Here is a 26,530-nt window from a genome sequence, read left to right on the forward strand (position 1 = left end):
TGAAAGGAAGTGACTTACGAAAAAGGATGGCTACTCCGCATTTGCGAATAGGGTTAGGATTGGTGGGATCCGGTTTAGAGACTGAACTATGTATAACTTTACCAACCCAGTCCCTGCTGAATTTACTAGACTCAATATCGTCCAAATGAGTCTCCTGCAAGAGAGCAACGTCCACATGCTTAGAATGTAAATAGGAAATAACTTTCTTACGTTTGATGTAATGGGTGAGGCCATGAACATTCCAAGAAATCACAGACAACGGATGAGTAGACGGCATGATAATAGGAGTGAGTGAACAAGAAGTGAGGAGAAGCAGAGGCAGTAAAGAATAGAAATGCTACTCTGGGAAACCAAACCCAAAGAAAAATTGAAGGTAGAAAAAATAATTATGGGAAATGAAGAAGGAAAGAAGGAAAAAGAAAAGGAAAAAGAAAAATTGATAAGATAAGTAGAAAAGAAAAGCAACCTGAACTGTCAACTGCGGTTCTGGGCGCACTTAGAGCAACGCCCAGGGAGACCGGACCCCCTTCGAGCAAAGAAGAGTGGGGATCTAGAGGAAAAATGGTAACAGAAGATCTAAAAGGCACAATAGCACAAAATAACATCAAAATAACATCATCAAAAGCGGAATCAACTCCTCTTCGTCTCTTACAAGAGACTGTCACGAAATATAATGAGAAAAGCAACCAAGAGATCAAACCCCCCCCCCCCCCCCCATCAACCTAAATATTACATAATAAGAACATGAGGACAGTAAAGAAAAGCAATAAGGATGAAGCAAAAGGAAGACAAGATATAAAAGAGAAAAAATGTAAGAAGAATACAGCAATACACCGTATCAAAATCAGTAAAGGAGAAAGAATTGGTAGAAGTATGATAGAGGAACCAAAAAAAAAGGGGGGGTAGTGAAAGCAAGGAGGATGAAGGAAAAGGAAACACAGTATATAATAGAAGAGGTATGAAAGACAGTGTGAAATAAATATGAAAGGTAAATGAGAAGAAGAGAAGTCCACGCCCAATATAAGGAAGGGTGGAAAGGAAACAGAAAGTGTAAATGATAGTGCATGAAAATTGGGGCAGAAGAAAATATCAGAACCTATGTTAAAATATATATAAGAACATCCAAAGCGGAATGTGTAATAAAGGAAAGAAAGAATGACAAGTGTAGTAGCAAGCACAACATCATAGAGAAAAAGAAATTGCATTGGAAGAGGAACCGCCATAGGAGAGGGAACAACTTGGAGAGAAATCTACAATCATAAAAATACTGTGAGGATGGTAAATATCCAGTGTATAAACATATAAGAACAAGGAAATATAGGTGTCAAGACGGGACAGAGAATCAAAATGGTCACACCATAAAAGGAAAACGTGACAATAAAATTGAACCAAGACAAGAAAATCAAAATAAGAAAAGGACTAAAGAAAAAACATAAGAGAGTGTGAAAAATAGAATGAGGGAAAAGCGAAAGAAAGAAGACGTACAAGGGGAAACCAAACCACCATTATCACATTAAAGGAGGTAGAGCGATAGGAGGTAAAAGAAGAGGGGGAGAAACCAAAAAGTCATACGATAGGAAAGAAATAAAAGAAAAATGACGAGAGACACTCTAAGCAGGGAGAACAATAAAATATATAGACTCTATCCAAAAGCAGAACAGGTAAAAAATGTGGGAAAGATAAGAACCTTACAATACATAATAAGCAAAACTGAAAAGTGATGAAAGAACTTCAGAACTTAAAATCACATATTAGTAGCGAGTAGAGAATATCAGTAAAGCATTGAGGAACATATAAGAATACGAAGTATAAGGAACCTTATTATATCATGCATTAAAGTCGCAGTGGGTGAAGCAGGCAGCAACAATACAATGAACAACAAACAGTGCTATAGGCCTTCAATCAGCATCAGAAGGCGTCTTCAGAGGCGATCTAGATTTGTCTCTTTGCTGCGTGCTAGTAAGAGAGGAGACAGACTGTAGAGCCGATTCCCTGTCATTTTGAGAGCGAGGCAGACAAGTGGGGTCTCTTCCACGTTTTCTAGAATCAAGGGAGGAATACAAATGAGACGTCTTCAGAGGCGATCTAGATTTGTCTCTTTGCTGCGTGCTAGTAAGAGAGGAGACAGACTGTAGAGCCGATTCCCTGTCATTTTGAGAGCGAGGCAGACAAGTGGGGTCTCTTCCGCGTTGTCTAGAATCAAGGGAGGAATACAAATGAGACGTTGGTAAATTGGTAGATGAGGACTTGGACTGAGAAGACTGGGTATGCGAAGAGGACTGAGTGTCCATATCATCGGACTTGATATCGTCGAGAAACTGCTGTAAAAGTGTAGGATCATAGAAGTCTTTGGACTCTCCATACCTGGTCATTCGAAAGCGTGCAGGCTCAAATAATCCATACTTGATGTCCAGTTAACGTAATTGTGGCCGCATGGAAAGAAACGCTTTTCGCCTTTCATTCGTTTCTTTAGAGAAGTCTGCAGCCACATGAATGGTATGGCCCTGAAACAGAAAGGGTCCATGCGTACGGGCCATTAATAAAATCTGTCTGGTTTGCTCATGCCGAAGAAAACCAGCAATAATTGGTCTGGGCCTTGCAGAAGGCCCAGAACGTGGTGGACCCAGTCTATGAGCACGTTGGAACTCAAGAGGAGGAGTAAAAGAAATACCAGTTAGAGTAGGAAGAGCATCACAAAGAAAGGACCTCATATCTTGCTGTTCAATATTTTCTGGAAAACCAAAAAAACGGATGTTGTCTCTATGACTGCGATCTTCCAAATCGATGATCTTGCTGTGTAGAAACAATAGGCCCTGATCCGAACCCTGAACAGAATCCAGCCGGCCCTCCATGAAAGTTTAGAGTCAATGACGTCAATCCTTGTGTGAAAAGTAGCGAGTTCTGCCCTAATAGACTTAGTTTCTGCAGTCAATGAACACGTGGCAATATCTAGACCCTCCAGCCGTCGGTTAACCCCAGAGAGTTCCCGTAAGATGCGGTCCATAGTTGCAGATAACGAGTTGTCGCTCTGAGATGATGCACCCTGCAATGAAGGAGGTGACGCAGAACCATTGCCTTTGACTATCGAAGTAGAGGGTTGTTTAACCACTTCAGTGAAGAGTGTATGTTTAGGCCCCCGGCCACCATTCCTATTATTAGACATTCCTGAACACCGTTGAAGTGGCTGTCTACAGTAGCGAATAGAGGGAATATAGGAATATGAGGCAATGATGAGACCAGGGATACCTCAAATAACAAGGATACAGAAAAGGGGGTGGTGATGAACAGAGTGTCTGAATTAAGCAGACCACTCTTACCCAGTCCAAAGATCAGGGCTTGATCCATCACCGTTATTTATCTCACTGCCCCATCCCAGCTCAGAACCTGGCTATATGCAAATTAGTCTGTCCCTGGCCCAGTGCATCATGGGAACAGGGCAGACCAAACTACCAAGCCAATTCTTCACCAGAAAGGAGACAAGCTACCGGGGACCGGTTTCTGGCATTTCAGCCTCTTCGGCCCGGCTTGCTTGAATCCTGATGGAGCAGTGAGAAAGGGACTCATGTCTGAGTATACCCTGCCACACCTATAGTGGCCATAAACGATACAGAAAAGGGGGTGGTGATGAACAGAGTGTCTGAATTAAGCAGACCACTCTTACCCAGTCCAAAGATCAGGGCTTGATCCATCACCGTTATTTATCTCACTGCCCCATCCCAGCTCAGAACCTGGCTATATGCAAATTAGTCTGTCCCTGGCCCAGTGCATCATGGGAACAGGGCAGACCAAACTACCAAGCCAATTCTTCACCAGAAAGGAGACAAGCTACCGGGGACCGGTTTCTGGCTTTGTCCACCCTAAGCGTGGAAGGGTATACTCAGATGTGAGTCCCTTGCTCATTGCACCATCAGGATTCAAGCAAGCTGGGCCGAAGACGCCTGAAATGGCAGAAACCGGTCCCCGGAAGCTTGTTTCCTTCCCAGTGTAAGAATTGGCTTTTGTAGTCTGGTCTGCCCTGTTCCCATGATGCACTGGGCCAGGGACAGACTAATTTGCATACAGCCAGGTTCTGAAACTGGGATGGTGCAATGAGCTAAAAAACGGTGTTGGATGTAGCCCTGATCTCTTGACTGGGTGAGAGTACTCTGCTTAATTCAGAGACTCTGTCCATCACCACCCCTTGTTTCAAATAACAAGGAGGCAGTAAAATGCGTGTATTCAGTAAATAATCAATATGAACAACATACAATGAATGACAAAGTTACCTCAGAAATAAAACATGTAAGCAGCGTAGGTGGGCATAGCAATATATAAGGAATGTAACGGTGATAAAGCAGTTGAACACATTGAGAAAGGGCACACTGAATTTGAAGACAAAGCGCTTCTCAAATAAGAAGGTATCATAGGAGAGTGCAGAAATATTATTCACTCAGAAATACCTCACAAAAGAACATGAGCCTGAAGCAGTGGTACAGGAAGCAATGACTATGAATAAAAGCCTTAAAGATCTTGAAAGCATAATGAAAGAGCAGGCTAAAATATGAAAAATGGGAACATGACTGAGGAGACTGCCTATGACATTTAAAACCACATGAGCATAACAGTGTATCGTATGTTTGTCAGCAACACACTAAGGAACATATAGTGCAGGGAAGAATCCAAAATTGTATTATAGGCAGGCCAGAAAAACAGTGTTCGAGGCATGTGGGCTGCTAAATTCATATCTTAGCATTAGATCGCCGCCTAGTGTTGGGTCCGGATGATCGCACATTGTTGTCCTGGAAGAGTCTTTGAAGTATCCTGAGATAGGTGGCTCCTCCCCTGGACTACAGTGCGCATGGGCATCGGCTCCATCCCCAGATTGTTTTTTTCCGCCATTGGGTTCGGATGCGGTCTCGACGTCTCTCTGTCGGAACCGAGAAAAACTAACTTTTTAAGGCCAAAAGGCCTTCTTTTCATAGCGTCGGTATTGTTTGCGCACGGTCTCGAGTTCTTCCGTCTCTTTGAGTCGGAATCAGCGGAGTTGTTTCACTCTTCGGACATCGAGGCCTTTCTCATCGCTACACGACCGCAACTTTTCAGCATGGAGCGGAGTCCGTTTAAGTACTGTCCGCTCTGTGGGTCCAAATACCCACATATCGACGTCCACCCGGTCTGTAACAAATGCCTTTCACCAGACCATAACGAGGACAACTGCAGGGCCTGTGCAAAATTCAGGTCAAAGAAGACACTCAAGCTTCGGCGCGCGGTGCGCCTTGAGGCCAGACAAGCGGCCCCGGATCCAGAAAACATCTTCGGCGACCAAGAAGAGGAGGACCAGAGCCATCATCTTCAAATCTCCCCGCCCGAGACGGAGGTCGAGGCAGATCCGGAAGACGGCGACGGAGTCGCGGGTCAAGGCCTTGAATACGTCGACGAGGTAGGGGACGTCGAAGAGGTTTATGGGGCCGCGGAAGATAGCTCAGGGGACGAGCTATGCCCCGAAGGTTACGAAGATCGAGATCGGGTCACGGGATCGCCTATCGGCCTTACCCAAGACCCCGTACCGCAAGCCACGGCCCCGCCAACAGGCCCGGCCACGGACATACTTGCTGTGCAGGCCGTATCGAAACCGAAACTGAAACCTACGGTTTCGACTACACCTAAAATGGCCGACCCAAAATCGAAACCGAAACTTATGGATTCGAGCACACCTAAAATGGCGGCCGTGCCACCAAAAACAACTACACCCGCTGCTTCATCGACTCCGTCGGCCTCCGGTCCACAGTAGTCGAAGAAATCTGTAGATTCCACAGTGTCGAAATCGGCGCCAGAGGAGGGGTCCTCTAAGAAGGGTGGTCGGCACGGGTCAACCACTGCGACGCCAGCAAAGCCCGCCAAGGCCAGCGACACGGCTCCGGTTCCGACTGGGACTTCGTTAGTCGGACGCGTGGTTGAGACGGAGCCGACAAAGTCACACGGATCGAAGGCTGGCACATCTGCGCATCGGTCCAAGGACTCTGGGTCGGCGGCTGCGGCATCATCGGCCAAGACTCAGAAGGGCCATCAGGACGTCGGATCCGAGGGCAAGGTCAAGACCTCCTCGTCGGCGCCAAAGGCCGCTGTAAGTGACGCGTCCCCCATCGCCTCTTCACTTCAGAGAATAAGGGAGAAGGCCTCTGCTACGTCGGCTCCGATGCCATCGCCACAGAAGCCGATGGACATTCCGGCGAAGCCTGCGGGAAAGCTTCTCTTCCTTCTGCCGCCGAAAGAGGCGCCGAAGGCCTTTTCAACAAAATCGACGCCAAAGAAGTCGGATTCTTCAACGGCAGGGGCACTTTCAAGTCGAGTACTCGACTCAGAAGAGGATTCTGAGCGTTTTATCGACGCAGACACGGGCAAATTGACCCTTTACAAGAGGAGGATCACTTCACAGCCAGTGGACTCCTATGTCATCCCCCTGAAGAAGAAAAGGCTTCCTCAGGACGCTTCAGGCCTCATGGAACATATCCAGCCTCCTCCAAGAAGGAGCCCAACTCCTTCCCCAGAACAATCTGAGGGTGAGGGATATCATGAAGATGACCAATACACTTTCCCCATCAATGAACCAGATGCACAGCCGGATTCATATGATGACATTGGTGACCAAGGCACCCAGGATGTGGGGCAAGACCCACAGCCTGACACACAGCCTTTCAGTGCACGTGCATCCCCAACTGAAGATTCTGCAGGTTTTCATGCACTCATTGAAAGGGCAGCTGCTAATCATGATGTGGACATGCATGCTGACCCAGTAGAAGAAGACTTTCTATTTGACACTTTTTCAGTCTCTGAAAGGACAGTAAAGACACTGCCTATGCTCAAAGGGGTCCTCAAACATGCTGCGGACATCTTTAAAGAACCTACCAGAGCGAGAGTGGTCAATCCACGTATCGAAAAAAAGTACAGACCAGCACCTGCAGACCCTGCATACATTCGGGGACAGTTGCCGCTTGACTCCCTGGTGGTCGCAAATGCCCGCAAAAGGGCCAACTCCCAAACAACGGGTGAAGCTCCTCCCCCGGATAAGGAGTCCAAAGTGCTAGAGGCAGGAGGCAAAAGAGTGGCTGCACCGGCTGCCAACTTTTGGCGTATTGCAAATACACAGGCGCTCTTGGCACGCTATGATAGGGCGCATTACGACACCCTAGAGCGGGTTTTAGAACACCTGCCTTCGCAGTTTCAAGAGGGCACCAAACTGCTTATAGAAGAGGGAAAACTGATCTCCAACGCAGCCATAAAGTGTGCACTTGATGCCGCAGACACAGCAGCTAGGGCCATTAACACTAGCGTCATGCTGAGACGACAGGCGTGGCTCCGCATATCGGGGTTTAAACCTGACATACAAACAACCATACTTAATCAGCCAGTCAATCCTGATAGACTGTTTGGTCCAGATGTTGACACCACCCTTGAAAAGATAAAAAAAAAACACCGAAACTGCTAAGTCTATGGGGGCCCTACAATCACAACAGTTTCGGGGCAATAATTTTCGTCGCTCAGGTGCACGTGGAGTCACCAGAGGACAGATGGGTCAACAATCACAATTCTCTAGAGGTGGAGCACAATCCTCGTACCCCAAACAGAACAAGGGGGGTTACCGTGGAAACAGCACCAGAGGACGCGGCAGAGGGAACAACAACTCCCGCTCCTCTGCCCCAAGCAAACAGTGACTCTCTGTCACTGCCCCCCGACCACTTGACACCTGTCGGGGGGAGACTACAGCAGTTCCTGCCAGTCTGGAGAAACATCACCACAGACAGGTGGGTGCGTCAACTTGTACAGTACGGTTATTGTCTAGAGTTAAAATCCACTCCACCCAACATTCCACCAAGGCAACGGCCTATGTCCGCAGAGCACTTGCACTTATTGCAGCAGGAAGTAGTGGTAATGCTGCAAAAAGGCGCAATCGAGCTAGTGCCAGTAGAGGAGGAAGGCACAGGGGTATATTCCCTGTACTTCCTTATTCCAAAGAAGGACGGATCTCTCAGACCCATTCTAGATCTACGTCCCCTCAACCTGTATATACTGTCAGAACATTTCCATATGCTCACACTGCAACAGATTCTTCCCTTGTTAAACCAAGGGGACTTCTTAGCAACCTTGGACCTCAAGGATGCTTATTTCCACATACCACTACACCCGTCCCACAGAAAATACCTCAGGTTCACTATCCAAGGCAGGCATTATCAGTTCAAGGTCCTACCCTTCGGAGTGACCACAGCCCCAAGAGTGTTTACCAAGTGTCTGGCGACAGTAGCAGCGCACCTCAGGAGGCAGAACATCCATGTCTACCCCTACCTGGACGACTGGCTCGTTCAAGCCAAGTCGGAACAACAGTGCGCTGCGGACATGTCGACTACCATTCACCTCCTTCACGATCTAGGTTTCTCGTTGAACTACCCAAAGTCGCATCTTCAGCCGGCACATGTCCGGCAATTTCTAGGTGCGACAATCAATACCCTGACGGCCATGGCTCAACCAAACCAAGTCAGGATAGACAGCATACAGTCTCTGATCCAGAAGTTCAGACCACAACACTCACTTCCAGCGAGAGTGTTCATGCAGTTGATAGGCATGATGGCCTCCTGCATCTTCATAGTCCCTCACGCACGGTTACATATGCGCCCGCTCCAGGAGTGCTTAGCAAATCAGTGGACACAGGCTCAAGGACAATTAACAGACCTAGTGTTGGTTACCAGTCGGGCATACAACTCTCTGCATTGGTGGACTCCACACAACCTTTGCAAGGGCCGACTGTTCCAGGAGCCAGTGCCACAGATTATCCTGACAACGGACGCATCTCTCCAGGGATGGGGAGCTCATCTGCTCACTTACACAGTGCAGGGACTATGGACGACGCAGCAACAGAAGATGCACATCAACTATCTGGAACTGATGGCAATCTTCATGGCGCTCAAGTCCTTCATTGTACATCTGTGCAACAAGGTAGTGTTAGTCCGGACGGACAACATGACCGCGATGTACTACATTCAAAAGCAGGGGGGCACCCACTCGCCACAGCTGTCTCATCTGGCTCAGGGCATGTGGCGGTGGGCCATTCAGAGGAACATCTTCCTCATGGCAGAACACCTCCTGGGCAAGGACAATCAGATGGCGGATCTGCTCAGCAGATACAGCCATCAAATGCACGAGTGGGAGTTACACCCATCTGTCCTCCACCCGTACTTCCAGCAGTGGGGTCATCCGGAGATAGACCTGTTTGCAACAAAAGAAAACGCAAAATGCCAACACTTTGCCGCCAGGTTCCCTCACCCACAGTCGCAGGGGAATGCGATATGGATGAACTGGTCAGGCAAATTTGCGTACGCTTTTCCGCCAGCCCCTCTGATACCGCTGGTGGCAAGAAAGCTAAGGCAGCACGCGATGACTCTCATCCTGGTTGCTCCAACGTGGGCGCGCCAAGCATGGTACACCACGTTCCTCGAACTCTCAGTGGTGCCGCATCAAAGACTGCGCCTCACGCCCAGACTTTTGACGCAGAACCATGGAGAAATTCAGCATCCAGATCCGCAACAGCTCAACCTGGCGATCTGGCTCCTGAAGTCCTAGAGTTTGGATACCTTAACCTACCTCCAGAATGCATGAACATCATAAAGGAGGCGAGGAAGCCAACTACCAGAGCATGCTATGCTGCAAAATGGAAGCGTTTTGTCATTTACTGTACAGCCAATGACATCAACCCGCTAGATGCATCTATCCCTAGCATCATTTGCTATCTGCTACATCTATACAAGTGCAATCTAGCGTTCACTTCTATTCGGATACATCTATCCGCCATCGCGGCTTATCTTCAGAATAGGCAGCACCTCTCTGTCTTCAGGGTGCCTGCCATTAAAGCTTTCCTTGAAGGTCTGAAACGAGTCATTCCCCCAAGAACACCGCCAGCTCCGGTGTGGAACCTCAATGTGGTCCTTACCAGACTGATGGGACCACCATTTGAGCCACTGCACTTGTGTGAACTCCAGTTCCTGACGTGGAAAGTGGCTTTCCTAATTGCTATTACGTCACTGAGGCGTGTTAGTGAGCTACAAGCGCTCACGATCCAAGAGCCATTCATTCATTCAAATTCATCCAAATAGAGTAGTGCTACGTACTAACCCCAAATTCCTTCCGAAGGTGGTGTCACAGTTTCATCTCAACCAAACTATTGACTTGCCGGCATTCTTCCAAAACCCACAAACGGTGGCGGAAAGAATGCTCCATACGTTAGACGTACGGAGGGCGTTGATGTACTACATAGACAGGACACAACACTTTAGGAAAACAAAACAACTTTTTGTTGCCTTCTCACCACAACACAAAGGCAACCCTATTTCCAAAGCAGGAATAGCCAGGTGGATTGTTAAGTGCATCCAAATCTGTTATCAAAAGGCCAAGCGCACTTTGACAATACCCCCAAGGGCGCACTCCACACGCAAATTTGGGGCATCCATGGCTTTCCTAGGGAACATTCCTTTAGAGGACATTTGCAGAGCAGCCACGTGGGTTACACCACATACCTTTACAAAACACTACTGTGTTGAAGTGCATTCCAAGCAGCAGGCTGCTGTAGGACAGGCTGTTCTCAAGACACTTTTTCAGGTTTCTGCAGCTGGCACGGGCAACCGCCGCTAATGGAGGGACTGCTATGTATTCTATGCTAAGATATGAATTTAGCAGCCCACATGCCTCGAACTGAATATGCTACTTACCAGTATGCATCTGTTCTTGGCATGTAGGGCTGCTAACATTCATATCGCCCACCCTCCTCCCCGGTGCCTGTCGCAGCTGCAGATATACTACTGTATTCAATCATTAGCATGGACATCCTTTACACTTTTCACTCCATCTTCTGCCACAATGGCGAAAAACAATCTGGGGATGGAGCCGATGCCCATGCGCACTGTAGTCCAGGGGAGGAGCCACCTATCTCAGGATACTTCAAAGACTCTTCCAGGACAACAATGTGCGATCATCCGGACCCAACACTAGGCGGCGATCTAATGCTAAGATATGAATGTTAGCAGCCCTACATGCCAAGAACAGATGCATACTGGTAAGTAGCATATTCAATATCATACTGCAAATGCCTTCCAAGTGGTGAAAGTCGTCGTGTGAATAGACTGTGTAAGGAAGTCTTTTGTCAAACTGCAAAAAAATCCACTGGAAAGTAAGGTGAAAGGAAGGCGCCGTGTATTAGGAAACATTCAATGTTAAGCGTAGCGTGTGCTCCGTAGGTTGAGGGGCGCGGCCTCGTCGTCTGAGGAGGCGCGACCTAGATTATGGTGAAGCCCGGCCCTAGAGTTGGAGGAGGCGCGGCTTACCCTGAGGAGAGGCGCGGCTTCATTAACGCGTAGGTCACGGTGCGCGCTCCGGAACTTGCAAGCTTCACGTCGGCATCGCGGAAAAGTAGGAGAGCACCGTCTCTGGAGGCCGAAAAGTCACCGCTGGGTTCAGCAAGGACTCCGCTTGCAAGGGAACCCGAAAAGCAGGATCCAGGCAGCCAGGTGAGAACAGGAGGCTCGGCAGGGGTCCGTCCCTCGGCGGAGTCTCTCAGTCAGGCGGCCATCTTCCTGCGTGGCCAGCTAGAATATGTTTCTAATGATTTATATTAGCTGTCTGTGCGGGCACGTTAAATAAGTGGGACTTGAAACCTAATATGCTGGGCCATCTTTATACTCAAATGTGTTGGACCAGTTGCTGGTATCTCTACCTGCAAAACGAAGAATATTGTGATTGCTGAAGCGTGTATTAAATATATTTTCCATGTAAGGAAAGCTGAAACAATTGAGTTAAAAATAGTTAATAAAAATAAAATATGTATAGCTTGCATTCACAGCAATTGTTTTGCCCATGTGATATTTTGATTCACGGTTTGTTGGCAGGTAGTTTATTCTTTGAGAATACACTTCTGCATCTGGAAACAAAGCCCCACACCCACCCAGCAGCTCTCCCATGCCTCGACTTGCTTACGTTCCTGCTGTATACCTTATCTTTTGACTTATTTCAAAGGCCATATGAGTGTTCTTCTTAATGTACACTGTTTACTTGCATTAGATCTAAACCCTTCACTTTTTTTGGTGATCAGACTATGTTAATGTGATGCATTCCTTAGCTTCGTGTAGACACTGCCTTGATTTCTTGAGGCAATAAGATCAATCATTAAATCATTACTGTCTATGGCCAAGTCAACCACTGGCACTGGTTTCCTTAAAGTCTGGCTTGATTTCATACTATTCTTAGTTTTTGTTCTCCCTATTACTCTGTACTAATGAGTTTGAAATCAGGACATATCCGAACTCGCCACAGCAGCACAAGTCCTCTTCCTCCATAGAACGCTTTTCATTTCCTCTATCAAGATACGTTTGAAATTGAGATGTGAATCCATCTTTTTCATTCTGAAAGCTGCTGCCTTGAATCAGAACTAAATCAGAGGTGTGCTGATAGTAGACTGGACAACATATATTATTCGATAAGACTTCATGCCTTCACAGTATTGTTAAGCATTCGTGTTATTACTCTATGAGCTAATGTAACGACTGGAGGGACCGGTGTTTGACTACATGATCACATGTTTGGATCCATGCTGACCCACTCAGCCTTTCATCCTCTTGAGGTTGTTAAAATGAGTGCCATTGAGTTGGGTAACATTTGCCACTGAACGTTATGCTTGAGTTTTACAAATACACATGTTTTATGTTATGTGTTTTTAAGTATAGAAGCGTGGTATGTCTTCAGTTTTTCTCGATTGTCAACAAACCATTTGCAATTTGAAGTGTCCTGTCATCTAAAAGATCAACTCTTTACAATGTATGCAACGTATGTTTCCAAATATAGAAATGTATAATAATAATAATAATATATTTTATATTTAAAGAGCAGTACGGTTTAGAGGATATCAGCAGCAAGATAGTCAAGAATTACTGCGTTATCTGTTGGATGGCATGAGAGCAGAAGAAATCCAGGTAAAACATATAATTTCTAAAGTAGAAAATGTTTCAAAGATAATGCTTTCATCACATACTCAAATATGTTATTTTCCTATTCTCACTCTTCCTTTTCAGAGTAGTGTCACTTTTACAGTAGGTGGGTGATATACTTTTATAAGTGGTTTATTGTAAGTTATTGGCCATGGGCGTTACACTTTGCACCTTCACTCCCTTCTAGTATGGGTTCGCAGAGGGTGTTTCAGTACTGCTGTATGCACATTGATATTGGCTCTATGTGACTGGCTCTGTTACCTTACACAATTATGTAGTCATTAAATAAGTGGTACCTTTTCTTAAGAACTGTATCAGCAACCATTCCTGTGACCTGACCTGACCTTGTCAGAGCCGGTCGCTCCACCCGCCGCGTGGCTCCTCCTGAGTGCGCTGGTTCCCCCTGCTGCTGTCGCCTGTTCGCCGCTGCCCCCAGGGCGTAGGTGCCTCTTGGTTGTGTTTATTTCCTGCTTCTGTGCCTAATTTTTGCTTATTTGTCTGACCGTTGTGCCCCTGTATTTTTCCGACTTTTTGCTTCTCTGCCGCCTGTTCCCGCTGTTGTTCCCCCGCTCCCTGCCGCTGCTCCCCCGCGGTCCTGCCCCCCTTTTTTCCTTCTGTACCCTCACCCCCTCCTATTCGCCACCCCGCTCCCGCCTCCCAGCTGCTCCTCCCTCCCGCTGACTATTTAGGCAGTGGACACGCGACGGGGAGCTGTGACCTGACCTGACCTTGTCAGAGCCGGTGGCTCCACCCGCCGCGTGGCTCCTCCTGAGTGCGCCGGTTCCCCCTGCTGCTGTCGCCTGTTCGCCGCTGCCGCTAGGGCGTAGGTGCCTCTTGGTTGTGTTTATTTCCTGCTTCTGTGCCTAATTTTTGCTTATTTGTCTGACCGTTGTGCCCCTGTATTTTTCCGACTTTTGTGCTTCTCTGCCGCCTGTTCCCGCTGTTGTTCCCCTGCTCCCCGCCGCTGCTCCCCCGCGGCCCCGCCCCCCTTTTTTCCTTCTGTACCCTCTCCCCCTCCTATTCGCCACCCCGCTCCCGCCTCCCAGCTGCTCTTCCCTCCCGCTGACTATTTAGGCGGTGGACACGCGACGGGGAGCTGTGACCTGACCTGACCTTGTCAGAGCCGGTGGCTCCACCCGCCGCGTGGCTCCTCCTGAGTGCGCCGGTTCCCCCTGCTGCTGTCGCCTGTTCGCCGCTGCCGCTAGGGCGTAGGTGCCTCTTGGTTGTGTTTATTTCCTGCTTCTGTGCCTAATTTTTGCTTATTTGTCTGACCGTTGTGCCCCTGTATTTTTCCGACTTTTGTGCTTCTCTGCCGCCTGTTCCCGCTGTTGTTCCCCTGCTCCCCGCTCCCTGCCGCTGCTCCCCCGCGGCCCGCCCCCCTTTTTTCCTTCTGTACCCTCTCCCCCTCCTATTCGTCACCCCGCTCCCGCCTCCCAGCTGCTCCTCCCTCCCACTACGCCACTTATGGCGGAGTCCACGCGTACACGCAGCGGTCACGCCGATTGTGCATCCTGCTCAACACCCGCTCCGTCCACCGACACGCAGTCGAACTCTGGAACGTCCTAAACACAACAGAACCGGACGTCGCCTTCCTCACGGAAACCTGGACGAATGCCTCCTCAGCCCCCGACTTTGCCATAGCCATCCCGGACGGCTACAAGATCACCCGGAAGGACCGCACCAACCAAACCGGAGGAGGCATCGCCATCGTCCACAAAAACACCATCCGCATCACGACCAACTCGGAAGACACCCTCACATCCGCCAAACACCTGCACTTCCAGATACACACCGACCCCAGGACCACCCTCAGAGGCACCCTCATCTACAGACCCCCGGGACCACGTACTCAATTCAGCGAAACCATCGCAGACTTCGTAAGCCCGCACGCCCTCGCCTCCCCAGACTACATCCTCCTAGGAGACCTCAAGTTCCACTTGGAGAACAACAATGACAGCAACACCACCACCCTGCTGGCCAACCTCGCCAACCTCGGACTCAAGCAACTGGTGAACACCCCCACCCACTACGCCGGCCACACGCTTGACCCCATCTTCTCCTCATGCAAGCACATCTCCTTCAGCCACTCAACCGGACTCCACTGGACTGACCACAGCTGCGTCCACTTCTCCTTCAAGAAAACCACAACCCACCACCACCCACAACAGGCCCCCCCGCAGAAGCTGGAACAAGATCACCGCCGACCAGCTCACCACCTCCCTCAGCCAGAACCCCCCCACCACCACGACGGACCCCAACGAAGCAGCCCGCAACCTCGCACAATGGCTCGCCGACTGCGCAGACGAACTCGCACCACTGAAGAAACCACCCAGTGGACCCCACAGCAAGAAAGCCCCTTTGTTCACGGACAACCTCAGAAACTCAAAGAAAACCAGCCGCTCCCTGGAGAAAACATGGCGCCAGAACCAGACAATAGAGAACATGACAGCCCTCAAGAACGCCACCCGCAAGCACCACCAACTGATCCGTACCACCAAGAGAACCGCCTACAAACAGCGCCTGGACAACAACACCCACAACAGCAAGGAACTCTTCAGCATCGTTAAAGAGCTCTCCAACCCCAGCGCCTGCTACAACGACATCACACCCTCGCAAGACCTCTGCGACTCACTCGCCTCATTCTTTCATCGCAAGATCGCCGTCATACACGACAGCTTCGGCGCAGAGACCAACTACCCAACAACCGAACCAGCGCACCCAACCGCCACCCTCTGCACCTGGAACCCAGTCAGCACCGATGACACCGCCCGCACGATGAACACCATCCACTCCGGCTCCCCCACCAGCCCTTGTCCTCACCACATCTTCAACAAAGCCGACTCCATCATCGCACCCCAACTCCGCGACATCATCAACAGCTCCTTCGCATCAGCCACCTTCCCGGAAAGCTGGAAGCATGCCGAACTCAGCGCCCTCCTGAAAAAACCCACCACGGACCTCAAGAACTTCCGACCCATCTCGCTCCTCCCGTTTCCCGCCAAAGTCATCGAGAAGACAGTCAACCAACAACTCTCCGCCTTCCTCGAGACTAATGGATCCCTCGACCCGTCACAGTACGGTTTCCGAGCAAACCACAGCACCGAGACCGCCCTCATCGCAGCTACCGACGACATCAGGTCAATGCTCGACAACAGGGAAACCACCGCACTCATCCTCCTGGATCTCTCAGCAGCCTTCGACGCGGTATGCCACCACACCCTGATACGACGCCTCAGGGACACCGGCATCCAAGGCGCGGCCTTGGATTGGGTCATCTCGTTCCTCGCCGGCAGAACCCAGAGAGTCCGCCTCCCCCCGTTCTGGTCCACGGCTACCAAAGTCATCTGCGGCGTCCCACAAGGATCCTCGCTCAGCCCCACCCTCTTCAACGTCTACATGTGCCCCCTCGCGGCCATCGCACGCAAACACAACTTCAACATCATCTCCTACGCCGACGACACACAACTGCTCCTCTCCCTCACCAACGACCCGGACACCGCCAGAGCCAGCCTCCAGGAAGGAATGAAGGACGTCGCGGAATGGATGAAGCTCAGCCGCCTGAAACTGAACTCAGACAAGACGGAAGTCCTCATCCTGGGACCGTCCCCCTCGGCCTGGAACGACTCCTGGTGGCCTCCTGCCCTGGGCACCGCCCCCAAACCCACAGACCACGCTCGCAACCTGGGATTCATCCTCGACTCCTCCCTCACGATGACCAAGCAAGTCAACGCCGTCTCTTCGTCCTGCTTCAACACGCTGCGCATGCTCCGAAAAATTTTCCGTTGGATCACCACCGCAACCAGGAAGACGGTCACCCAGGCCCTCGTCACCAGCCGCCTAGACTACGGAAACACCCTCTACGCCGGAACCACAGTCAAGCTCCAGAAACGACTACAGCGCATACAGAACGCCTCGGCAAGACTCATCCTGGACATCCCCCGCCACAGCCACATCTCCGCCCATCTGAAGAATCTGCACTGGCTCCCCGTCAGCAAGAGAATCACATTCCGACTCCTCACCCACGCACACAAGGCTCTCCACGACGCGGGACCCATGTACCTCAACAGCCTCGCTTTCCACACACCAACCCGCCAGCTCCGCTCCGCCAGCCTCGCCCTAGCCACCGTCCCACGCATCCGCAAAGCCACCGCCGGAGGAAGATCCTTCTCCTACCTGGCAGCCAAGACCTGGAACTCCCTCCCCACCCACCTTCGGATGATACAGGACCACCTCGCCTTCAGGAAACAACTCAAGGCCTGGCTGTTCGAGCAGTAGCAACCACCCCCACCGCCTTGAGACCCTAACGGGTGAGTAGCGCACTCTACAAATTCCTTGATTGATTGATGGATTAGAAGGCAATTGGAGCAGTCTTACAAGCAAATTGTCAGATATTTTATTTGCATCAACAGCAGTCATTATTATATTCATTCTAAAAGTGTTATTAGCCATAAAAGTATATTTAATTTCAAATTTGTTTTTATTGGTTTTAAGGGTAAGGGTGACAAGCAAAGCAAGGTAGCAGGTATGTAGTAGGCATATATAGCGAGCGAGACAGACAGGCACGTCTTCTCTGAGAGTCTTCAGGGAAGCAAATAAACCATGCCCACGCAGAAACGCATTGTCGACATTTTGGTGAAAGTGCCATGCAAGAAAGTCAACCGAACAGAACAATAAGACGAACCCAGCCCCCCACCCTCTTCCCAACAACCCCCCCTCCCCCCACCCCGACCAGTATGCCATTTATCTGGAGCCTCTGTTAAAGCACGTTCAGAGTGGTATGTTTCAAGGTGTTCAAGTTCGTGGGGGATCTTGTGGCGGACCTGTAAGCCGTAGAATGCGGATATATTTCGGGCATGTGATTTCGCGAAACTCCCTGGACAGGAGGGACAGAAGCGGTTGCCAGACCTTCTGAAATGAGTCAGCCGTGTGAGTGAGCGTAGCTTGGATACGTTCCATGCCCAACGTGAACCACAGTTTATGCAGCCAGCCAGTGTGGGTGGGTATGGTGGTGGATCCCCAGAGTGACAGGATATGTTGCGACGCTGCTTGCATGGCAATGCCCATCTGTTTGCCCCGGGGAGACCTCAAAGGAAATGTAAGTGCGTTGGGCAGCCCTAGGATTGTGTATGCAGGAAAGCGCGGGATTTCAGTTTCGAAGGTGGAGTCGATATCATCTAAAACTGCTTTCCAGTACCCTTGCAGAGCACGGCAGTCCCAAAGGAGGTGTGTCAAAGTGCCCTGTTCACCGCAGCCCCTCCAACACAGCGCGCTTCGAAGGGGATTGCCTTGATGGAGTCTGGCCGGGGTAAGATGCCAGTATATGGCCAGTTTCACCGCCGCTTCCCTGGCACTAGTATTACGGGTGGTGTGTGCAGCTCTGTAGTATACAAACCCCCATTCCTTGGGCGATAATGTCCTGCCGAGCTCTGATTCCCAGCGTTTCTGTCCCGCTGTCTTACCCGGGCCCGCCACGGGAGACGACATCTTGTAAAGGTCTGAGATAAGGTGCCTGTCCGAGTCTTTCGTTACCAGCCACTTCTTAAATGGTGTCATCTGCGACTAACTAGGGGAGCATAATCCGGGCTCAGAAGCCAGTGACGGAGTTGGAAGTATTGGAACATGTGGGGCCTGGTCACTCCGTAGCCCCGCGTGATGTCTGAGAGGGGGAGAAAGCCCTTCAAGTCGAAGAGATGGCCGACCGAACGGCAGTCCGTACCACGCCACTGCGGAAAGGCACAAGGATCAGTGCCCGGTGGGAATTCCGGATTGTCGAATAGCGGAGTGAGCGGGGAGGGGAAAGTCGTCAGGCCTCTCCTAACCGCTACCATGTCCCAGGACTTCATTATGGCGCGCGTGATGGGGGAGCGGAGGAGATATCGTGGTCTATGCTGGCGGGCAAGAAATGGGATCTTCCACAGTGACGTTTGAGCCATCGCTCTGTCCTGAAATAGCCACCTCTTTTCGGACTCAGGTCTGTACCACTCCACCAAATAGCGGAGTTGTGAGGCTTGAAAATATTGCAGGAGATTAGGGATCCCGAGGCCTCCCTCATCAACACCCCTATGCGCCACTTGCTTGTGCAGCCGAGCACGCTTCTTTTCCCAGATGAACTGATGGAAAGCGGTTTGCAGATCAGCAAGCGCGCCAGGCGGCGGTAGTACTGGGAGGGTTTGGAAGACATACAAAATCTTAGGCAAGGCTGACATTTTCACTGCCGCTATGCGGCCTGGCAGGGAGAGGGGCTGTTTCGGCCACCGCGTAAGGTCGGCTCGGATTTGGGACGCAAGTGTTTTATAGTTAAGGGTCACCTTCGAGTCTGTGGAGGAAGTAAAAGTGATCCCCAGGTATGAGATCTGCGTAGAGGATTGTAAGTTGCAGCCAAAGTCAGGCGTGAGGGTGGGCGTTGCTGCCCAGGGGTAAAATCAGGGATTTCCCCCGGTTGATTTTGAAGCCAGATACCGCTCCAAAGCTCTCCAATTCTTCCAGGAAAGCAGGTATAGAGCGGGACGGGTGGTCTAGAGCAGCGATGATATCGTCGGCATAAAGCCCCACTACATGAGGTTCATGGCCGAAGGTGATGCCGCTAATGTGAGGATTGTCACGAATTTTCTGTGTCAGGGGTTCTACGTATAAGGCGAATAGAAGGGGCGAAAGAGGACACCCCTGACGCGTGCCCCGTTGTATTTCAAAGGGGTCCGATTTAAGGCTGCCCAATCGGACCCGGGCCATAGGGCGGTGGTAGCAGCTCGCGATCCAGGCTCGAAAGCGGTCGCCTATCCGGTAACGCTGCAGGACCTTCTGCAGGTAGGTCCAATCGACTCGGTCAAATGCCTTCTCCGCATCGATGGCCAGCAGCGCCGAGTCCGAATTTTGGAAGTGAGTTTTATCCACGAGGTGCAGTAGCTGTTTAGTATTGTCACTGCATTGGCGATTTGGGACAAAGCCCGATCCGGTTCGAGGATGCCTGGTAGGCAAGGGCCCAAACGGGCCGCTAATAACCCCGTAAACAGTTTCAAATCCAAATTAAGTAAGGAGATGGGGCGGAACGCGGAACAGTGTGTCGGGGGTTTACCCGGCTTGGGCAGCACCACTATTTCTGCCGCCAGCATGTCCGGGGGTATGGAGCTCGGGCCCTCGAATGAATTAAGTAATCTCGCGAGTATTGGAGCTAGAGCCTGGCCGAAGAGTTTGTAGAAGCCCGATGAAAAGCCATCAGGTCCCGGGGACTTGAGCGGGCGAAGGCGGGAGATGGCAGCCAGGACCTCGTCAGGGCGGATGGGAGAGTCTAAGACCTCAGCGCTCGTCGGACACAGCGGCGTGATGTCCGCCGAATGCAAATACGAGTCAACGGCTTCTGGTGATACTTTATCCTCGCTATACAGGGAGGCGTAGAAGGAGCGGAAGGCGGCAGCAACCTGTGCGTCCTCTGTAAGGGTCTCTCCGGAGTTATCCAGGAGAGTGGTGATTTTTGAGCGCTGAGTCTTGGCTTTCAGGGCACTAGCTAGAAGACGCCCAGTGCGGTTGCCACCTATGTAGTACGTGTGGCGGAGACGAAGGGCGGCAAATTCCGCCCTGTCGGTATCATGGCTGGCCAGTTGAGCCCTAGCGGCCTTCAGCGGACGCCAAATTCTCGGAGCGCAGGTGCGACTGTGAACCTTTTCTAGTTCAGCCACTTGCGCCGTGAGGTCAGCCCTCTTGTCCTTGCGGATCTTGGCGTCAGCGGCTGCGATAGCAATCAGTTCCCCCCTGACCACAGCTTTTAGGGCTCCCCAAGGTGTTGACACCGAGACCGTAGAGTTATCATTAGTGGCAAGGTAGTCCGAAATGCATTTATGGATTTGTTTAGTAACGGTCGGTCTTTGCAAAAGGGGTTCGTTGAGCCTCCATGAACCAGGGGTGCGTGATGTTTTGGGCATGTTGAGTGTCAATTCCACCGCATCATGGTCTGAGAGGGCCGCCGGGACAATGGAAACATCAGTGACGTGGGGGACCAATTCTGAAGAGCCTAAGAAGTGATCTAGGCGCGCGTATGTGTGATGTACGTGGGAATAGAAGGTGTAGCGCGCTGTGCTGGGGTGCGCTGTCCTCCAGAGATCTAGAAGACCCCTTTCCTGCAGCCAAGCTCCACCCGCCTCCGATAGCGCCCCAGTGTCCCCATAGCGGTGCCCAGACCTGTCCTTATTCGTGTCCATGACCACATTGAGGTCCCCCCCAATGAGCAGCTGAGAATGAGGTGACTGTAGTGTTTCAGAGAGTGCAGTTTTCAGAAATGGTTCCTGGCCTGTGTTGGGGGTATAGATGGAGCCGATCGTCAATGTTCTGTTCCCCACAAGGAAGGTGTAAGCTAGGAGGCGTCCCTTAATTTCTCCCACTTTGGCCCCCACCTGGCCTCGGAAACGTCGGGACACGAGAATGGCCACCCCTGCTTTCTTAGATGGAAGAGAAGAGAAAAATTGCTGAGTAAAGACCCGGGAGTGCATTCTGTGCCAGTCTTTAGTTAGGAGGTGGGTTTCCTGCAATAAGCAGATGTCTGCCTCTGCCTCTGAGTGCTCCAGATATGAGATGACAGCCCTCCTTTTAATCGGATTATTGAGGCCTTTTACATTGAGAGACAATATCTTAAGGGTATCAGTCATCTTGGAAAAACACGGAAATATCTGAGCTTAGCAGCGTAGGTCGTAGTTGCATATAGTAAGCAATAGTGAACACCTGAAATCCTTAGATATCCCTTGGCATACTGGTCCCCGCCCTCGTTCCCCTCCCCGTCCTGTCTGCAACGTCGCCCCCCCCCCCCGTCCCCCTTTCCCAACCATCCCCGATGAACCTCCCCAGCCCCAACAGAGCCCCCCAACCTCCTCATAACAACCCCCAAAACTAGAACTACTCATAGTCTCGGGCCTACTCGTGTATAACACAGGTCCGTAGAAAGTCAGTGTAGAGGGTACCGTGGTAGCGGCCGAAGCGGCGGCTCCCAGACCCGTTACCCCAGGCAGTTACAGCGTGAGTTACAGCGTGAGAGAAAACCCCCTGGATAATATTGCCTTACAGATCGGTCGCAGTGTTATCCGCCACCTCCTGCACAGCTGCCTCTCGTTCATGAGCGACTGTGGCCGGGTCCGGTTTCGGGATGGATTTCGGGGATCGCCTCCGTCACACTGTCTGCCAGCCGTCCCCTGTTCGCTGCGAGGGGCCATCTTGCGATCTGTATGGGGATGATTCTCTAGATCCAGGCCCTTTCGTCATTTCAATGTTCAGAAGAGCACAAGTGTCGCGGAGAGACTGGAGTTGATGCAGCGAACCTTTCCATTTAAAGATCAGGCGGAACGGGTGACCCCAGGAGTAGGGTATACCATTGTCTCTCAAAAAGTTCGTCGCTATCCGGAAGGACTTACGTTTCTGTAGAGTGATGGCGGAAAGATCTTGGAAAAGAGCTACGGGTTCGTCCCGGAAAAGGATAGGCTGTTTCCTTCGGGCCTCTCGTAAAATGCGTTCTTTTAGGGGGAAGTCCGGGAGGAAGGCCAATATGTCCGGGGGTGGGGCTGGTGGTCTTCGCGCCAGGCCAACTCTATGTGCTCGGTCAATTCGTATCACAAATTCCTCAGACTCCCCTAGGATCTCCCGGAATAGATCTTGCAGATACTTGACCAGATTGTTCTTCTCAGACTTCAACGGGACTCTACGGACCCGTATGTTGTTCCGCCGGGAACGGTTCTCAAGGTCTTCTGAGTGCGATTGTAAGTCCACTTGTTGGTCATGGAGACGAAGAATCTCCTGTTGCAGCCGCTCCACCTCCATGCTGCGGGATTGTTCTGCTTCCTCCACCGACGCCACCCGCTCGCCCAGGCCGTCCAGGTCTCGACGCAGTTCCCGCTGTTCCCCTGCCAGCTCCTGTTTCAGGGTTTGAAAGTCATCCCTCAGAGTGTTGAAGAGGGAGGCTAGGAAGGCCTTGTTGATGGGGGTGGTCTCATCCTCCTGTCCCTGGGGGCTTCGGGGACACAATTGTCTGGGCCTTCTCCCCTTTCGGTGCGTTTTTGTGTAGAAGATCTACGATATTCCGGGTCCCTTTGCGACTAGAGTGTGCCATGTCGCCGATGCGAGGGCCCCCGTAGACCCGACCTGTGAGATCAAAAGGGGCGCAGTTGGTGCTCCGGTGATGTTGGGTGCAACTCCCGTTGGGGCCGGCGGGTCGTCCAAAGCCGTCGTGCGGAAAGTGCTGGGGACGGAATGCGGCTCTCCGTTGTGGGGGTGCCTGGAAGTCGTCAGGTGGTAGGTCGAGGCCTGGCGTGTTGTCCAAGTGGGGGGGCTAGCTGGGCACCCGGGGTAGGCGTTATGGAGGGGACGTGTTCATGTCAGCCAGACGTCTACGCAGGGCCGTGGGGCATGCGGGCCGGCCGGGATTCACAGAGCTCCCGGTCGTGCGTGCAGTGGCCTACCTCAAGGTCCGTGACACCAGCAGAAGGGTAGTGGTGGCAATTGCAGGCCTCGGGGGCAGCCCGTCCCGGGCAGGACTCACCTCTGGGGCCCCCGCAAGGTCCAGGGGTGCGCACAGTGGGTGCCGCCAAGGTGAAAGGAGAGGCAGCTCCGCCTTACCTCCGGGCCGGCAGCCGCGCTCCGAAGTCCGCTACCGTCTTCCTCCCAGTGCGGCCCCGGATCTGTGCAGGTTGGGTCCGGCCCCCGCCCGGGGGCAGGCGACTCCGGTGGGCTCCAAAGGCGAGCAGTGTCGCCTCCTCCAGGTCTCTCTCAGTGCGGTCGCGGGTATTCAGGCCGGAGTTCGGTCCGGCTCCCTCGTTGCAGCCCGCCTCGCTTACTTCTGCTCCGGCTCACTGCTCCACCGGCGGGGGGGGGGGGCTCCGCTCCTATCGCCGGGTGCTCGGCTATCTCTCTGGGACCCCGCCGACACTCAATCCGCGGGAGTTCTCCTCCGCTACCGACCTCCTCCCGGGCTAGGCCCAAAGCCGGGGACTCGAGTGATCCGGCTGGCCGTGCAGCCGCAGGACGCGGGGCAAAGCTACAGCCTCCGAGACAGCCGGAGGGCCGCTCCACGGCCGTCGAGGCGACTCTCGAGGTTCGGCGGAGTCCGTGCCTGTTCTCTCCGAGGGCTCCGGTCAGGGGTAGGGGGCTCCGGGCTCACTCCCGGTAGCGAGCGGCTGCGGCCGCCATTTTCTCGCAAGGCAGTGCCGGGAGCTCCCGGCTCGTGTAGTCGGACACCGGTGGGCTACAAGTCCGAACCTTCAGCGGGGGGGTATCAGGATCAGGATTCACAACCCCGACAGCAAAACCAGCGATATTGGGTGTATCTCGCTAATATTAAGGGGCTTTGGGGATCAGGGCCGGAGAGCCTCGCCGAGACACGTCCGATCAGGCCGCCATCTTGGCCACGCCCCCATAAAAGTATATTTAGAGTTTTGTTACAGACTACAATATTATTAAACTTGTAAACTCTATTGAGCAATGTTGAGCCATACATCAGAATGCACCATTTAACAATGTTCTTTCATGTAGTCATTATAATATTAAATGTCTGAATGTGTGTCACCTAGGAGCTCACACTGGATCTGCTAGGTGTAATCCTTCTGATGGTCCTGGGAAGCTGTTCAATGACTGTAGGGTTCCTAAACCGAGATGCTGGAGTTTTAGTTTGTGATTGCTTGTGGCTCTATCTCTTGGAGTGAGCAAGCTGCTGCGGTTCTGAGCAAACACTTAGTGAGGTGCACTCGAGCTAAAACAGGGGCACAGTTTTTGTAGTAGGTTTGAAAGCTCTGAACAAACACTGTTGCATGGCATTGGGTAGTACCACCATTCCCTATCCAGATGGATGGCTCAGCCTGCAATGGGATCGTCATCCACCCATTGGGCACCGATAAGCCCATAGCAGGGCTGAAAACGACAAGTGCCACCTCCTCCCCCTTCCACCTGCTATGCAACCACTGGGTAGCGAGAAGCGAGGCATTAGGTAGGTGCTGTATATTTTTTAATAGGGCAAATGTTGATCCAGCCCTCATTACAATGTTTTACATTCTGGGGCATTGTGAGGACTGGCCTGTCGTATGGACTTTACACACTAAGAGCACTGATTTTGCTGGTATGGAACACAAAAGCCAGGCCAGTATCCACTTTGCCCCATTTTTTCCAGTGACTCAAAATTTAAAGAACCATATCCAAGCAAGTATTTTCAATACTCTAGGGATGTTTGAAACTATACAGTTAGTCCAGTAATGCCCCAGTTGGCAAACAAAGACTGGGGTAATACTGGGATAGGTATGATTCTTTACGTCATGGTGCTTTATGAAAATCAGCCTAGGAATGTTGCTCTACATTCTAGGGCACTCTGGAAACAATACAGGCTGTGGTGTTTGACGTAATGGGGATTTGTGGACAACAACTATGTGCTTTACCTACTGGTGCATTGTAAAAACTCCCTAGCTATTGTGTTTGACTTGCGAGGCATTGTATGGGGTTTACATTGTAAGGCCATCTGAAAACCAGCATAATATTTTGTATTAATCAAGGGCCTTCTGAAAGCCTTGTTGACTCTAATAGTTTACATGCAAGTAAAATTTGGAGTTATTTATTCAGCATGGAAAAAACGTATTGAGAAAACTGGCCTTGCCGTCATATGTTCATTAAATGTCAAATAACAGTGATGAGCTGTGCGGTCTAGAACAGTAGCTCTTTGGGTTGCAGCATCAAACTTCCCTTTTCCTCTTGATCCCTCCTTTCTGCTGCTCTTGAGCGCTGAAGTTCTTGTTCAGGTTCCTATCTTTGCCTTTGCTGCAGTTCCTCTTCTTCGCATGGTCGATGCAAAAAGTTGAAGTTTTAGGTTACACCTGATCATCAAAAGTATGCAGCTGAAAGTGAAGTTTGCCCTTCTTATGCACATGTGATAGAGGTTCTCTGAGGGCAAGGTATGTTTGCACTGCTCTGCCCATATGGTACCTGTTTTCTGTTTACATAGGAAGGTTGTACTGCTGATCCCCACGTGATACCTGTTCTGTACGTAAAAGGAATGCCTACACACTTAATACCTATTTGATACATGTTCTGTCCATGAAGGAAGCTTGTATGGCTGCTATCTGCACCAATACCCTCTATTTGTGTGCAAATAAAGCTGGCACTTGTGATGCTTAAGTGGAACCTTACCTGTTATGTGTGTTGGATGAAACATGCACTGCTGCTGTTAGTGCTTTCCCTTTTCTGTGTACAAGTAGTGCTTGTTCAACCCTGGCAAGACTGGGCATGGCTTTGGCACCCCTGTGCTTCCCACAGTTTACCTCTTGCACCCTGTTTTTTGACTTGCAACCTGCACTCAGCTGTCCTTGCTTTGACAGTTTTGTATGAGGGAGCCTATACAGCTGTATGTATGTATGTAAGATGTAGCTGTTCTGTGAGTGAGATAGATGCTTGCACAGCTGGCACTGCCGTTTGAGCTATGTGTATGTGTATATATATATATCACTCGCAACAATGTGATCCAGCAGATATCGAGAGCGCTCCTCAGTGTGTGCTCAGCCCATGGGTCGTACCCTGAC

At 51.1% G+C, this 26,530-nt stretch overlaps 1 protein-coding gene across 2 annotated transcripts in view; it reads left to right on the top strand.

The window, feature by feature from the left end:
- USP16 (ubiquitin specific peptidase 16) overlaps nt 1-26,530 on the top strand; it is a 385,832-nt gene that overhangs the window by 121,817 nt on the left and 237,485 nt on the right. For both annotated transcript variants that reach the window (XM_078658388.1, XM_078658387.1), the window contains exon 9: nt 12,899-12,986. In XM_078658388.1, coding sequence (XP_078514514.1) covers nt 12,899-12,986 — 88 coding nt within the window. The remainder of the gene's footprint in view (nt 1-12,898; nt 12,987-26,530) is intronic.

The sequence above is a fragment of the Lissotriton helveticus genome, chromosome 8 (assembly GCF_964261635.1).
Source record: "Lissotriton helveticus chromosome 8, aLisHel1.1, whole genome shotgun sequence".
Taxonomy (NCBI): Eukaryota; Metazoa; Chordata; class Amphibia; order Caudata; family Salamandridae; genus Lissotriton; species Lissotriton helveticus.